The sequence below is a fragment of the Serinus canaria genome, chromosome 18, assembly GCF_022539315.1.
Source record: "Serinus canaria isolate serCan28SL12 chromosome 18, serCan2020, whole genome shotgun sequence".
NCBI lineage: Eukaryota > Metazoa > Chordata > Aves > Passeriformes > Fringillidae > Serinus > Serinus canaria.
In genome coordinates this window covers 108334-122825 of record NC_066331.1, presented here as the reverse complement: position 1 = coordinate 122825, position 14492 = coordinate 108334, and the positions used below count along the sequence as shown (strand labels likewise).

The 14492-nt window shown below is 41.6% G+C and overlaps 1 protein-coding gene and 1 long non-coding RNA gene across 2 annotated transcripts in view; one reads left to right on the top strand and one right to left on the bottom strand.

The window, feature by feature from the left end:
* Positions 1–167: 167 nt before the first annotated feature.
* LOC127060230 (uncharacterized) lies at positions 168–2718 on the top strand. The gene is made up of 2 exons (XR_007779003.1): positions 168–299; positions 1245–2718. It is a non-coding gene; the product is annotated as an uncharacterized LOC127060230 (long non-coding RNA).
* Positions 2719–2730: 12 nt separating this feature from the next.
* The window catches only part of FASN (fatty acid synthase), a 40836-nt gene continuing 29074 nt past the window's right edge, over positions 2731–14492 (bottom strand). Inside the window, exons 30-43 of the mRNA XM_009094265.4 lie at positions 14086–14205; positions 13823–13945; positions 12799–13022; positions 12279–12480; positions 11083–11234; positions 10494–10585; positions 10197–10348; positions 9660–9902; positions 7971–8159; positions 7209–7436; positions 6592–6812; positions 5964–6062; positions 5584–5835; positions 2731–4542 (exon numbers count right to left, since the gene is read on the bottom strand). Of these exons, the coding sequence (XP_009092513.1) occupies positions 4405–4542; positions 5584–5835; positions 5964–6062; positions 6592–6812; positions 7209–7436; positions 7971–8159; positions 9660–9902; positions 10197–10348; positions 10494–10585; positions 11083–11234; positions 12279–12480; positions 12799–13022; positions 13823–13945; positions 14086–14205 (2435 nt within the window). The 3' untranslated portion in view covers positions 2731–4404. The remainder of the gene's footprint in view (positions 4543–5583; positions 5836–5963; positions 6063–6591; positions 6813–7208; positions 7437–7970; positions 8160–9659; positions 9903–10196; positions 10349–10493; positions 10586–11082; positions 11235–12278; positions 12481–12798; positions 13023–13822; positions 13946–14085; positions 14206–14492) is intronic.

Sequence of the window (14492 nt, the reverse complement as noted above, 5' to 3'; positions counted from 1 at the left end):
GCCGCAGAGGAGCGGCTGAGGGGCGCTGAGGAGCGGCCGAGAAGTGGCTGTGTTGCCGCAGACGGGCTGCTGAGGGGCGGCTGCCGGGGCGCCGTGCGTGGGCGGTCTCCCCTCAGGTGCCGCGGCGGCGCACGGAGCCCCGGCGCTCGGCCGGTACGCGCCTCGCGCAGCGCGGCCCGGGCGGCAGCAGCTCCCGTCCTTTGTCCCCAGGAGTCTTTGAACACTTGGGCCTCCGCCGCAGCCGGTGCCGACCGGAAGCGCCGTGACTGAGCATTGCAAGAGCTCGGACAAAGTGAGAGGTCTGTCCTGTCCTTGGTGTCGGATAGTCGGGGCAGAGAGGTGAAAATGGTCCCCATGACTGAACCAAATGTAACAGCATCTATGACAATATCGTTCATTTTGCATCATTTTATAAAGCTACTGATCATCACCAGGATGAGTACAGTGGAGGAGTTCTGCTTCTCTCAGCCAATACCTTCTAGCATATAAAAAATGCTCTATCTCTACTTCAGTCAAAACAGCAATGTAACTTGAGTTCCAGGACTTATTGAGAAAAACTCCAACAAAATCATGTAACAAAGCACCGTAGCCTAAGCAGAGTTACATGTAAACTCCCATTGCTCAGTAAGCCTGTTAGTCTATCTATTGACAAGCCTTCACATTGCAAGCTCGTTGTCAAAGCCTCTATTTTCCCCCTTCTCCAACTTTTTAGCACTCATGGCTGTGATGAGCTTGCTACAATAAATGTTTCAAACTTCTAATTATTTTTTACCATCTTTCATTACCTCTCTGCAGCCTAAAGAACGAGGTTGCTATTTTAAATATACAGCCTCTGCACCCCTGCTATCAGCACCCCTTTCCTCTGATGAAACTGTTCCAGGGGTATTTTTTTTTCTTTCTTTTGACCCTGATTTGCAGGTATGATGTCTGGTAGGTTGTTTAAGTGCAAAATATACAAACATCTGCTTCCTATTCTACCTTAAATCTTTTGGGTTTTACTTGACTTCCATCTCAGCATGAGAGAACTTCCCTTTCTGGTAGTGCTTCTGCTTTCTGGTAGTGTTATTTTATGTAACCAGTTCTATTAAACTGTGGCCCTTCTTGCATTATTTCTATTGCTATCTTCAGCAAGAGAGGTGTATTTCTTTGCCTTCTAAGGTGGTAGACTAGAAAAGGAAAATAGGAGCTTTAATACTGGGGACATATGCTGTGTGCCATGCATTTCTGAACTCTTTCTATTGCAGATTTAAGGTACACAGTCCATCATTCCAAAATGGCAATATGCATTTGTGACCCTAAACAGTTCCCCGATCAGAGAACTGCTCTACGGTCTTGAGATTGAGATCAGCATGGTTTTAGCCTGTGAGAAGCTATCTGAAAAGGATGGAATGCATCAGCTGACAATTCCCCACTTCAGTTTCACAGAAAAGGGTAGGTATGAGGGACTTCACTTCTGTCCTTGTCTTCTCAAAACAAGAAACTGCAATATTGGATTTTGCCTTCTGATATTATTCTACATGTCTAATCTGATGGGCTACTGAGAAACAAGCAATACCAGCACTAGTAAGGTTTTTATTTTTGGCATGCTGTGTTCAGCAGCCAGTTATAATAATGGGTTACATGGCAGCAGCTCATAACCAGATAATTATGGGGGGAAAAAGCCCTAAACATAACAACCTTCTGCTTTTCAAATAACAACCTCAAGAACATGAACAGTATATAAGCTGTAAGTTATTCTTCAGCAACTTCTATGACTAAAACAGTATTTTCAAGCTCTGCTTAGATGAAGCCATACAGATTTGTCTATACAGGAAGCTCATCAAACTGCTGCTTCAACAGATGGGACAGCATTAGTCCGTGCTCCTTCCACACAGTCCATTCAGATGTTACACACATTAGCACAGTGCTATTGTACCTGTTTGCTTTACAATTAATCATTTCTTATTCCTTCCAGTTTAATATAACCATCACAAAAGTAGGATTCTTACCCCTTTTTTTCAGGCTCACTACAACTGCCAGTAGTTAAACCAGCTAGTCCCCATTGGTTTTCTTTTGTGTAGTACCCAATACCAGCATGTGCAGGGACAGCGTGCAGTAGATGTCATGAAGTCCCATGGTGTATGCACACAGCTTACACAGCCATTCCAGTATCAGTATGCAGCATCCCTCACACAGCACACACTTTCCTCCTTCTGTTACTGTCTAACACTTAGACATCATACCTAAAATTTCAGAGCATTTATAGCCATTGCCTGTCTAGGTCTCAGAGAGGCCCTGAGGCAGACACTATTGTCCCATTTTACATGTGGGGAAACTGAGGCAGGAGTATTAATGGCTTGTCCGATACTGCAAATAAAAGCCCATCTAAAAGTTCCCACTTCAATATTATGGCTGTAAATTGGTTGTATCTAAGATACCAAAATCATGGCAACAAACCATGCTTCAGAATACTAAGCCTTCATTGTTATAATTTTCATTATTATTATTACTATTATTATTTCTATAGACTACAAATCAGGTATGGTAGCAGCAGTTCTTTTGCTTTATACCAAGAGGTAAGAGACTCCAGATGAAACATGGGATTAAGAAACGATGGTAGAAAATAATTCAAAACCCAACCAGTGATGAATTCTGTTTAATACCAGAAAAGCCAAAAAAACCACTCTTCAGACCAAAAAGCATTAATTGAAAGGGAAAAAAAAAACAAAAAAAAAACAAGACATTTCAAAATGGTTTAAGCTGACATTATGTTGTTTTATTTCAATTTCACAAAAGAAATACTTTATAAAACTAAAATCAGTTAACCCAGCCACTATCAACAGAGGGTGGTATAAGCAAAAGACACTAGGTCAGAACCTGCAGTGAAGAGCCATCTGTTCCTTTCACTGGAATGCTCCTGTACAGCCAGAATACTTCACAGGGGAAAGGAGAGAAGAGGGGTTTTACAGCACTTTGGAGAAGCACAATAGCTTCTCCTAGCTGGTGCTTTGTTGCTACCCAGGTCTCCTCTGTATCATAAGTGTATCAAGGATTTACTGATTTTGGAAAGGACAGATCCAGCATAGCAAAGGCAAGAAATTTTTCAATTCAATGTTATGCAAATTTCCTTTAAAAAGGTACTACTGTATTTTAAAATCAGACCATCAAACTGATTACTTAGCTAACTTATGTGGGACTTCCAGATTCATTACTGAAAGAAAAATTAATACAAGGCTTAAGCAAGCCCTGTGGTAAATAAAATATATATGGGCTTTGGGTAGATATTTGTATGTTTGCCTGAGCTTTGATTATGGGAGAGCAGGGATAGGAAGATTTGTTCGGTTATTGTTAAGGAATTCTATTCCCTGCCCTCCCCATTCCAAATTTTTAATTGGGTAGCAAGACTGGAGGTGAGAGGGAATAAGGTAAAGCAATAATATTAGTGCTTTACTAAGGTTCTGATAGAGCAGGCCACAGAACCTTGCACAAATATAAACAAAGTACCTGCCTAGGGACAGCTTTGCCTGCTTTTATCATGCCCAAGTTATGGCTGTTCAATACAGCGGCCTCTGTCAAACCATCCACTCTATCCCTCAGGCCCCTCTCTCCTCTGAAGAGTACATGATGGCAAGAATCCTTTCTTCTACCTAATGCTTTCTGAAAAGGGCAGGGCAGTGGGAGAAAGAAAAAAAAAACCCAACAAAACCAACAAGAAATTAGATTATTTCAAAGATGGGCAACTTTCCCTTGTAGAATAAACCTTCCCCTCCAAAAAGGGATGTTTCTTTGCTCCTATAACCCACGATAAATTAAAACCAAGTAAGAAGTCTCTGGTTTGACACAATAAATACTTAGAATATAGCAAATTAAAAAATATAGTTACAAAACCCTCAATGGAATTCTCTTTCTGACCTAAACTGCAGACAGATTCTTCACAGATAAAAAGTATCTCCAAAACCAGCTGCAGCTCCTCTCCTCTCCCTGTTCACTAGGCTTGGTCAACAAGTGCTATCACATACCCTTTGGAATACTTTTGTTAAGACAAAAACAATATAAAGCACAAGAAATCTACTCCTAAATTTGTTTTTTTTTTTTTTTTTTATACTGCCAAGGGTGTAGGAAGCAACCATCTGTGGGGAACCCTCACCGCAGTGTACAGTGACAGTCACAGCACTGCAGGTAACATGGACAGGGAAACTAGGGGGAAAAACAGCCATGGGAAAGGAAGGAGATAGAACCCATAAATGTGGAAAAAGGATAAGATAAGCAAGAAAGAGACAGAAAAAGACCAATTGAGTCCTGCTGGACTTCCCAGTTCTGGCAGCAGAGCAGATGAGATGTTGAACAGAAAGAGTTCCTTGGGGCCTGTCATAACTAGGAATGTTGTTGGCATTTTCTTTGTCATTGACAGTGAGGAAGTAGAAGTTAACCCTCTCTGACACTGACACGTGGCTCTGCCAGTGAGCTGTGGATGATCCCAATAATTGATTCAACACCATCTCCCTCCAGCAAGGTGCGGTGATCTCCTTCAACAACGTGGACAGATACCTTCCCATCGCATACCTGCATTAGAATGAAAAAGAAAAACTTTTCATTCACAATTTACAACCAGCTGATCACCTAGCCACTTTGGGTTTGTTAGTCTTCTATGTTACTCATAATTTAGACCACTGTCGCTATCAAACTCAGTTAAAAATGGCACTGGTTTTACTCTGACACATTTTTACAGATCAGTTGTGGTGCACTGTTGGAACCAGTGTTTTAAAGCACAATAGTCTGACAGCCTGACAGGTGATCCACTCAAATATAACCTGGGCAGGAAGTTAACCAATAATATCAAAGAATGAATGATAAAGTAGCTACTTCCAAGCCCTTAAGTAAACAAAATAAACACCACCCCCACCCCCCTTTTGCCCACCACCAGAAATCTTCCTTTAAGGTCATTATGTAACTTCAATAACATATAAGTTAGCCTGGAGTCAATAATGACTAAGCTAGACATCTGAAAGTATAGGAGATGCCAGAAGCAGGAAGGGAATTCTGACAATCACTTCCTTTTCCCTGGTATTTGCACAAACTTAAGCCTTGTATGTGAGCGGGGGCTAAAGAACAGAACCTTATCTGGACTATGGGCCAAACCCCAACTTTTTTTAGCCCACAAGAAACCCACTTCTAACTACTAGCTTCTAAGTGAAAAAACGGTAACTGAGAAAAAGCTGCCTTTATTGTCATAAGGCTGCCCTCATTCAGTGAATTAGCTTCAGGGTCTACAGTGAAAAGAGACTGCTCTCTTTTAACATCATTATTATCCAAATATTCTATTTGGAATTCTAGAGAGCTGCACGAATCAGCTATAGAAAACATATCCCATATACAGGCAAGACTTTCTGGCCCTCACTACCCACAGAAAATGCCTGAAACCAATTAACTCATTTGCTTTTGGAGACTTCTAATTCTTGTTAGAGCACAGCAGCTGCAGAACAATTATTTCTTTAAGGTTGGTTTTGTCCCTTTTTTCTCAGTAAGGATGATTTCCCATGCTTTCCTTTGGTTTCCCCAAATATCAGAAGAAATTCAACAGTCATCAGTGGGGCTGTGACTGACCTCTGAGAGTTTATAGTCTCTACCCAGACCTTCCTTGTATTCGTTGCGAGACTTTGCCCGCATCAGTGTCACGTTCCCATGATACTTGGAGTCTGGTATATACTTGTCAGCAGCCTTCAGCTTGTAGTAAAATGAAGTAGCAGCAAAGCTGAGTGCTTCACGATTGATGTTTGTATGAATCTCAGTTATTACGTCTACAGCAGCATTCACACGAGCCTCCAGATCTTTCAGGGGCAGAAGAACCTCCAGCAGCTGGAAATATTAACATTTTTTTAACATTAGTCTCAAGAGCCGAGAATCCATTTCCATTAAACAAAAAAAAACATACACCCTCTTGTGAAATATCAAGACATATGGATCTTGAAGATAAGAAACAGTACCTTATTGTAGTCAGTTCCTGTAAATTGCTGAACAAAGACACACAATGCTTCAGTCTCCAGTTCAGCCTCATTTCCTTGGGTCAGTTTGGCTCTGTAGCTCTGGAAGAGAGAAGAATACAATGTGAACATGAGAGGAACGTGCCTGATATTAAAAGTCAGATAAAAACAATTATAGAACCAAAAGTGTGAACTGGGAAAAAAAGGAAGGGGGGAAATCCCTTCAAGACATATTAGAAAGCAAGTCCACAGGTGGCAATTGCCAAGAGCCTAGTATTCTCTAAAATACAATGAAAATTAAAGGGAACCCTTAAGCAAGGTTTCCTCGTACCACTACAAGAGGATCTTGACTTGCACCAGGATCTTCCAGAAGACATACTAATATGATTTATCATAGCAAGAGCAACATTTGTGCTTGAACTCTTTCCATTCAATGAAGATCACCTCTCATGTGCTTCTACCCTTCAGCCATCTCTAAGCATCCACTGTCTACAGCTGTCTTCCAATATCTTTGTGAATAACGTCTGTCCCTTTTCAGATTGTTCATATCTAGAATAGTAAGCTTTGAGAAAAATGAGCCCTGATGAGAGAGGATGATCCCCAGAAAAAAGATTCTCTTTGTGCCCCTTACCTGGGTATATGCTGCCACAAAGGAATGAGACCCATCAAAAAGGAATAAACTGTTGAGTGCATGGGAAGCATTTTGTTGTGCTTGCAGCTGGGAACACATTTCAAAGGCTACACAGGCACCAAAAGAGTATCCAGCAATGCGGTAAGGTCCTTCAGGCTGTATCTGCTTCATGCAATCAATGTAATACGCTGCCAGGCTTTGGATGCTCTCCAAAGGAGCGGCTAGAACATGGAAGAGAGTTAGACTTGTGAAAAGACACTGGCAGAGACAAATTGTTTTCATGCACTCAGAAACAATCCTGTTGGAAACATGCAGGTTACTTTGCAGGTAAATTACTAAATTATTGTTAATGACTTCCATTTAGGACAAGTAATAGTAATATTGCTGCTTTCCAATAGTAGGTTGAACAGGATGCTTTGACTTTTGTATACGTAAACTCTTCAATTTAATCTATTATTCCTCTTGATACCAGGGATGTTTGACATGACCCTCTGCAGACTAATAGGCCTGATACCTCTTCCTCCAAGTTTAATAGTCTAGAAACAAAGCCCTCTCTAAAAGCAACTACAGTTCAGAATGCTATTTTGTAAATTCAAGATGCTGAAGAACTGCGATACCTTTTGTGCACTGGAACCCATAGCAGGGCATGTGAAGTCTGGAGGCCAGAGTGTAGAAAACTGCAATGGATCCTTCAATGGGGTGAACAAGGAAAAGAGGGCGCTCCATGCTCTGAACATCATTGAGACGAGTGATTGTTGGCGCTTCTGGGTTCACCAGTAAGTTGTTCAAATCTAGTTTTGGAGGTTCACCTGGGCCTGCCTTCATCAGTGGGGATGTCTTCAGATCTTTGAAGGAAAGCACACCAGACAAACCCAATCAGCTTCAGGGTCAGTCTAAGTCATGTAGCCATACTCCTAAAGGACAACTTCAGGGCTAAGGCTGCCCTAGATTAGCCTGTTGCCTCACTATATCATCAGGTCATAGAAGCAGGAATCTTCCTACTGTCAGTTGCTCTGCAGCAACTGCATATGCTTTTAGCTTCCCGTGAGCAGGACATTACATTGTTTATTCCAGACAAGTAAAAGGTCTCAAATTGCATCTCACAAATAGCTATGTAAGAGTACTCATGCATGGAGCTGCTAGCTAAGCAAGAAAGCAGCTTGCCTTGCTTGTACACCCTGCCCCCAGAAATAATGGGCCTGTCCTAGTGGTCAATACACTTCTGTGACATGTCTGTCACTTAAAAGCTATTCAATTATAACCTTATTTCATGATCTGATAGAGGTTTATGGCACTAGAGATGAAAGCAACAGATTGGAAGCTCAACTATTTGGACTCAGGTAACTGGTAGCAACCTTGATCCAGACACTCTGGATTACCCTCTGCTGTCCTGGACTTGGAAGAAAGTTCACGCAGTTTGTTGATCGTAAGGAGTCGAATTTCTCTCATGGTCATAACGATGTCATAGTCTCTCTCCAGCGTCTGGCGCACCTCCACACCCATCAAGGAATCCAAGCCCAAGTCAGCCAAGGAACTCTCAGCATTCAGACTACTCACATCACGGACCCCTGAGAACAAAAGAGCATACTAGCAAAAGGCCAATTTCTTTTCAGCTCTTAGCTTCTCTAGCAGCCTTCTCCACTTTCTTCTATCTCCTAAAATCTCAAACTGCAGCTGAAGAAATGCAGTTTACCTTTCAGGATTATGTAGTACTTTCATAAACCACCTCTTCTACAACCCCCACCTTGTCATATGGGATCACGTATTTAGAGTTCGTATTAATGTGCACAGGTTTATGACAGGGGATACGTCAGTCCCAACTAAATAGCTGTGAACATTTTCACATCAGCTCTAGACCAAATACAGAACAGTCAGTCAGCTAGACAGATTCCATGCACTGGAGGCTCTAATTGAAACTGCAATCCTAGACCTAATCACCAGTGAGGATGAAAGTTATCAGTGTCAGTGATGGTTGACTGGAACACTTGATGTCTACAACACTGGAGGAGGAGTTGATGTGTTTAGGCTTCATTTCCCTTTTCCCCTTCAATTTTCACACTGTTCAATCTCTCACCCTTTTCTTGCCCATAGAAGGCCTCTCATAATAACATCTGCATCTTCAGCTCTTTGTCCCTTCCTCCACCTTGTGCAGCCCCATGTTGCCACCCTTCCCACTATTAGGCTTCACTACTAGCTCCTCTCTTTGCTGCTTTCATACTCTCTTCTTCCAAACTAACCCTGTAGCTGGCGTGGTTTCCCAGACCAGTTCCTATTGCTTCTAAAAGCCGCATCTGCCCTGAGAGATCAGCTTGCTGTCAGTGAGTTACACATAACACTCAGGAGACTGTCTTTCATTTATCAGTACCTTTTTGGGTAGAAAACAAAGGGTCACTAGACAGTTCTGTCTGCAATAGAGACAACTGAAGTGGGACATAGTAGACAGAGCTGACAGCGATTATTCAGTACCAACACAAAAATAAGAGACACAATGGTAAAAGAAAGCAGATTCAAGACAGACAGAAGGACATGGCACTTGTAATGCATAGCTAAGCCATGGTTACTAGATGTTCACCTGGGATAACAGAGCTGGTAAGCGAATAAAATACCAGTTAAGCAATAAGTAGAGAAAAGCTACTTTTTGTGGCATGGGGACATATCAAGGTGAATGTTTGAAAGCTGGAACAGTACTCAGAAAGTTAGTTATGTATTTGCTGTCTTACATGCTGTCCCAGAATTTTGCTCTTGGGGGTTGCTCCTGTTGATTCTCCATTTGGAAAAAGGTACCAGCTCACTCTAAATAAAACCCAAGACTCTGGAGTACATATGCCCATCTATGTAAACACAGTAACAGGAAAAAACCCATAAAAGAAACAGCCCGTATCTGAGAGAAGGAGCAGTGTAAAGGGGAAAAAAAAAAAAAAAAGCAAACAGTCTCACAACAGCAACATTGCCACACCACAGAAGATCAGGAAGAGATGCTGAGCAGAGGACCTACAGCAGCACCACTGCTTTCCAAAAGTAATGAGAGAGTAGGCACCATCCAGTAGTGCTTGAGTGACAGCACTTACCCAGGATGTGAGCAACAGCTTCTACAAGATCCCGCTGACTACCTCCTTCAGCTTTTGCTGAGATCTTCTCTGCTAGGACAAAACTGGACATGACAGGATGAGGCTGATTCAGGAAAACATCGAGCACCTCCAGGCATGAGCTCATTTGTTGAGGAATTGTTCCCCCCACCACAATGTCTTTGTTTCCCATTGTCTTCATCAAGATACCCACATCACCAATGGCTCCCCACTGGATTGCCAGGCCTGGAGAAGAAATTAGAAGAACACACTAAGCAACTAACTAAAGCACATGGCAGGAACAGGAGTGAGTTAATAAAAAAGGAACTTAATAATGAGCAATGCTAAGGCCTGCATTTCCTTTGTACTGTTAAATGGTGAATATTCATTCACACATGAATGACTCAGCGTAACATCTAGGAGCAGAAAACAGCCTTCAACATACTTTATCACTCCAGATAAGTGCACAGGTTTCTGGTGGTCCTCATCTGGATGTTTGACAAGATAGTTTATACTGTGCAATGAGTAAAATCATCTTACCTGGGAGTCCATCATGATGCCGCTGCTCACAGATACGCTCCATGGTAGAATTGGCAAAGCCATAATTACTTTGCCCAGCATTTCCTCTTCCACAGCTTACAGAGGAGAATACAACAAAATAGTCCAGGTCTGGACACTTCTTACGAGTCACCCTTGGAACAGAGCAAGAGAAACCGCATCAGAAAAACCTGCTAAGTGTATTATTGTCAAAGGCTAATGCAAGACTAAAACAACTAAGCTTGATCAGTTTCTTGACTTTAAAAACAGTTCTTATTTGTCCCTTCTACAAACACTTACCAATCCAAATGAAGGGTGCCTGAATACTTTGGCTTGTTGACCTCGCAGAATAATTCTGGGGTCTGATTTTCAATCATGCCATCTTTAAGGACCTATGGGGGTGGAAAGAGGGATAAAAAAAAGAAAGTGTAGTTTCAGTATCTCCAGTTTCTCTGTTTAAATATGCCACATGGCTTGAGATATGAGAGGATATCGCTACACAATATATTTTTGTAACTTTGCAGTACAGACATATCCTGAATAACCCAAAATATGACAACATGCCTTTTGCCAAGTCTGCTTTTTTCAGTATTTTTTTCTGTATTGACACTGCAGAAATTCTGGCAAGCTCTACATGGGATTTTTCTTGTCCACAGGAGGCTAGGACATCTGTCTTATCACAGAACTGAACCTGCTGGCCAAATACTGTTGCTTCTCAGGTCAAGGGAACAGACCCATAAGCCTTTAGTCACCAGGAAAGACCAAAGCATAGTGTCCTTTGAAACACAGAGAACTTAACTAAAATTGTATGAAGCCTGACTGCCTTTAGTAAAAAAGTCACATGAATGGATGTTGCTTCTTACAAGTCCTGAGCATTTTTGTCACTTACCACAGCCAAATTAAAGATGCCTCCAACTGGTCCAAGCTTCAAAGCCTCTTCTATCAATTGCTGTGTTCCTTCTAGTGTTCCAATATCACTGGTAGATACCAGCACTTTGATTCCCAGTGCCTTCCACTCTTGAACACGTTTAGCCTGGTAGCCTAGAAGAAATAAAAGTAGACAGTGCCTTGGATGAAGAATCCCAACCATAAGGCTTTGGTTAAGCTGCTCCTTTATCCTTTTCTGACTAGATAGGGACTGAATAGCTAAATAATTGCTGATTCAGCTATGAGATAAAAATTGGACAAAACTTGAACAGCAGCTAGAAATCCTTAGAATTTCAGAAATTCTACATAGATAAAGTGGAGAACAGCACTGGGAGAACCTAAGGGCTGAGGTGGTGGTGTGGGGAAGGAAGGAAAGAAAAATACAACCGTGAAGAGAAATTAACAAAAATTTGGGCACTGAGATTGGGAAAATTGGCTAGATTAAAGCAAAGCAACAGATTATAGTAGCACAGCCAGAACTTGAGAAGTTGTACTTGATCTATGGGTTTGTACACACAAGTGGTGTGATTGTGAACTTGCCAAAAGAAAGAAGAAACCTGTAGAGACAGACAGAAGTTGAGTTATGAGTGAATTTGTATGAGGAAATACTGAAGACTATCACTGATAAATCTCAATTGCTGCCACTGTAATCAAACTAATGCCTTAAATCTGAATAAAAATGTTTATGGATGCTATCAGAGTAAGGTCCATCTTTACAGATGAGCTATCTAAGGAGCAAGACACATGTACCTTGGGGAACAAAGTATCTTTAACAAGGAGTTTTTAGGCCCTTCCTTGCGGCATGTGATCTAACATGCTACAGCCAGTGGACAAATCAGTGAGATAGCCAGACTTTGCAGAGGGCATAAAGGGAAAAGAAAGGCTACAGAAAAAAACCCTGTATAAGAGAGAAAATGGATTGATAGAAACAGGAAGCATAAAAGGGGGAAAGTAGTAATTGGAAAAAAAGGTCAAACTAAAAGATTGTTCCTCCTTTATCATAAAGGAGATAACAGCTTGAAGTGAGATAATACAGGAAAGAAAAGAGATCAAGACATTATTAGTCACCAACAGGACACTTAAAAGTGGAGAGAAACTACAAACTGAGGTCTGCTGAAAGGCAGTCATATTCCCTGCTCCCTTACAATTTTTGCTTACCAGTTCGTATGCCAGAACGAGATGTCAGTATAATTTTCTGTGCTCCTCTCTCAACTAGCCACTGTGCCAACTCCAGCCCAAATCCTCCCAGGCCCCCTGTGATGATGTAGGACTTCGTAGGTGGACAGGAAGTACGGGAGATTGCGGAGACTTTAACTGGTTCAGACTTTCTTAAAGGATACTCCTTTTCCTCTTCTTGGACCTTCCCCCACAAAAAAAACCAACCAAGAAACAGAAACAACAGACAAACACACACACACAAAAAAAGGTAGTTACAATTAGATAATCAGATACATAATGCATTTCTTATCTTTTCATGCTATGCTCCTCCAGACAGTGGGAATGAGCCTTGTAGAATCAGTGTCAGACTTGACAGTTACAATTGTGACAATTACAGCAGTAAAAACTGACCCTGTGCTGCCCTACTCATAGACCTTCAACTCAAAATAGATCAAAATATCCAGTAGTCACCAGAGGATGGCCAGAGGGTATCAGAGAATCAAAATCATTATTGCATTACCTTGATGATAACTTTGCCAATATGTTTTCCTTGTGCCATGAATCTGAAGGCAGCTTCTACCTCTTCTTTGTTGAAGACTGTACTCCTCAGGGGCTTTACTACACCATCTCTTATGCCTTTCTGCAACAGCTCTGATACTACTTCCCACTCTTGGTTTCCCTCATCAAATATTGAATCTAGTAGGATCCCATGAAATGCCACGTTCTTGAGGAAGAGAGACATTCCTAGAAAAAGCAACTTGGTTATGACCTGATGCTGCTGACATCTCAAAATGGAGCCTACCCTGCGCTTCAGAAACATTTCTGGGTTACAGGAGTAAAGCAGTCAGATGCTTGAATTCTACATTTTCCAAACTCATTCTTGCATATATTCTCCAAACATTATGGTGTTCTCTTACAAGCAGACCAGTTTCACAGAAATGCCACTCCAAAAAATTGCGTGTTGAGAGGAGAAGCTATATCATGGTCAGTCTGATATTAAAAAGAATATTTTTTTTGTCTAGTGACAGCTGAGTTAGAGTCACTGGGGAGCTAGAATCCTACATACATCATGTCTACCTCCACAGGAGACTCTTCCTCATAGCAAGGATTTCCAATATGATAGGATCTTTTGAAATTTAATTAGAATAAGGAAGCAGGCTGTCGATGCTATATGTAATCATTCTACAACAGGAGAACATTGCTGTAATTTTTCACTGACACATCACCTTACAACATTCAAAAATTTTTTCCCATCCAAGAGAAATCAGGGTTATCTTGCCCTGTGCCTTCAAAACTGGTAGATGCTGTTGACTGCCTTGAGGGACAAGAGGCCTTGCAGAGGCATCTGGACAGACAGGAACACCAGGCAATCATAACTGATACAAAATTTAACAAGTGTCAATTGTGCACCTGAGCCCTAGTAACACCAGACATAAGTATAAATTTTGGGGAGGGTGGAGATCTGTCCTGCAGAAAAGGGCACCTAGGGGTACTGGGCAGGAGCTAAAATCTAATGAGAGGCGCTTCCCAATGCCCCATCTTACCAAGCTGACTGTTGTTAGATAGATCAAATTTGCCTATTTCCAAGAAGCGCCCATGTCGAGCAAGACAACGCAAACTGGCTTGGAGCTTCTCTTCTGCCAAGGAATTTAACACGAGGTTGACACCTGCAATGAAAGAAGCAGCACCTACTTAATTCTGCTGAGAGCCTAACCCTGTCTTCCAGTGACTCATATTGTCTTTAGAATGCACAACTGATAATGTGGCTTAGCTGACAAAAAAAGAAAAAATATTTATTGAACTTCACCTTTTCCATTGGTAACTCGAAGTATATGTTGTTCAAAGGCAGTATCTCTGGAGCTGGAAAAGCTATTAGCATCTAGCTGTGGGAATCTTGCTTGGAGATACTTACGTTTCTCAGCAGAACCTGAAGTAGAAGACAGGTTGAGAGATGTCACCAATTTCATTTTTATGATGAAACAAGCCCATTTTCCACTGCACATCTTTCCCCCAAGGACTGTAAATCTGAGAAGCCATCTCCAAGCTTTCACTCTCTCAAGATGTTAGACTCTAGAACAAAGGCTGTCTGATTGCTACCGCTCATTTATGAGATAGAGCAAGGACCAGAAACAGATGAGTGCCTTTCAATGAACAAGCATTGGATGCATATTACTAAATGTAAAATGAGGAAGCCATGATCATCTTCTGGACTTT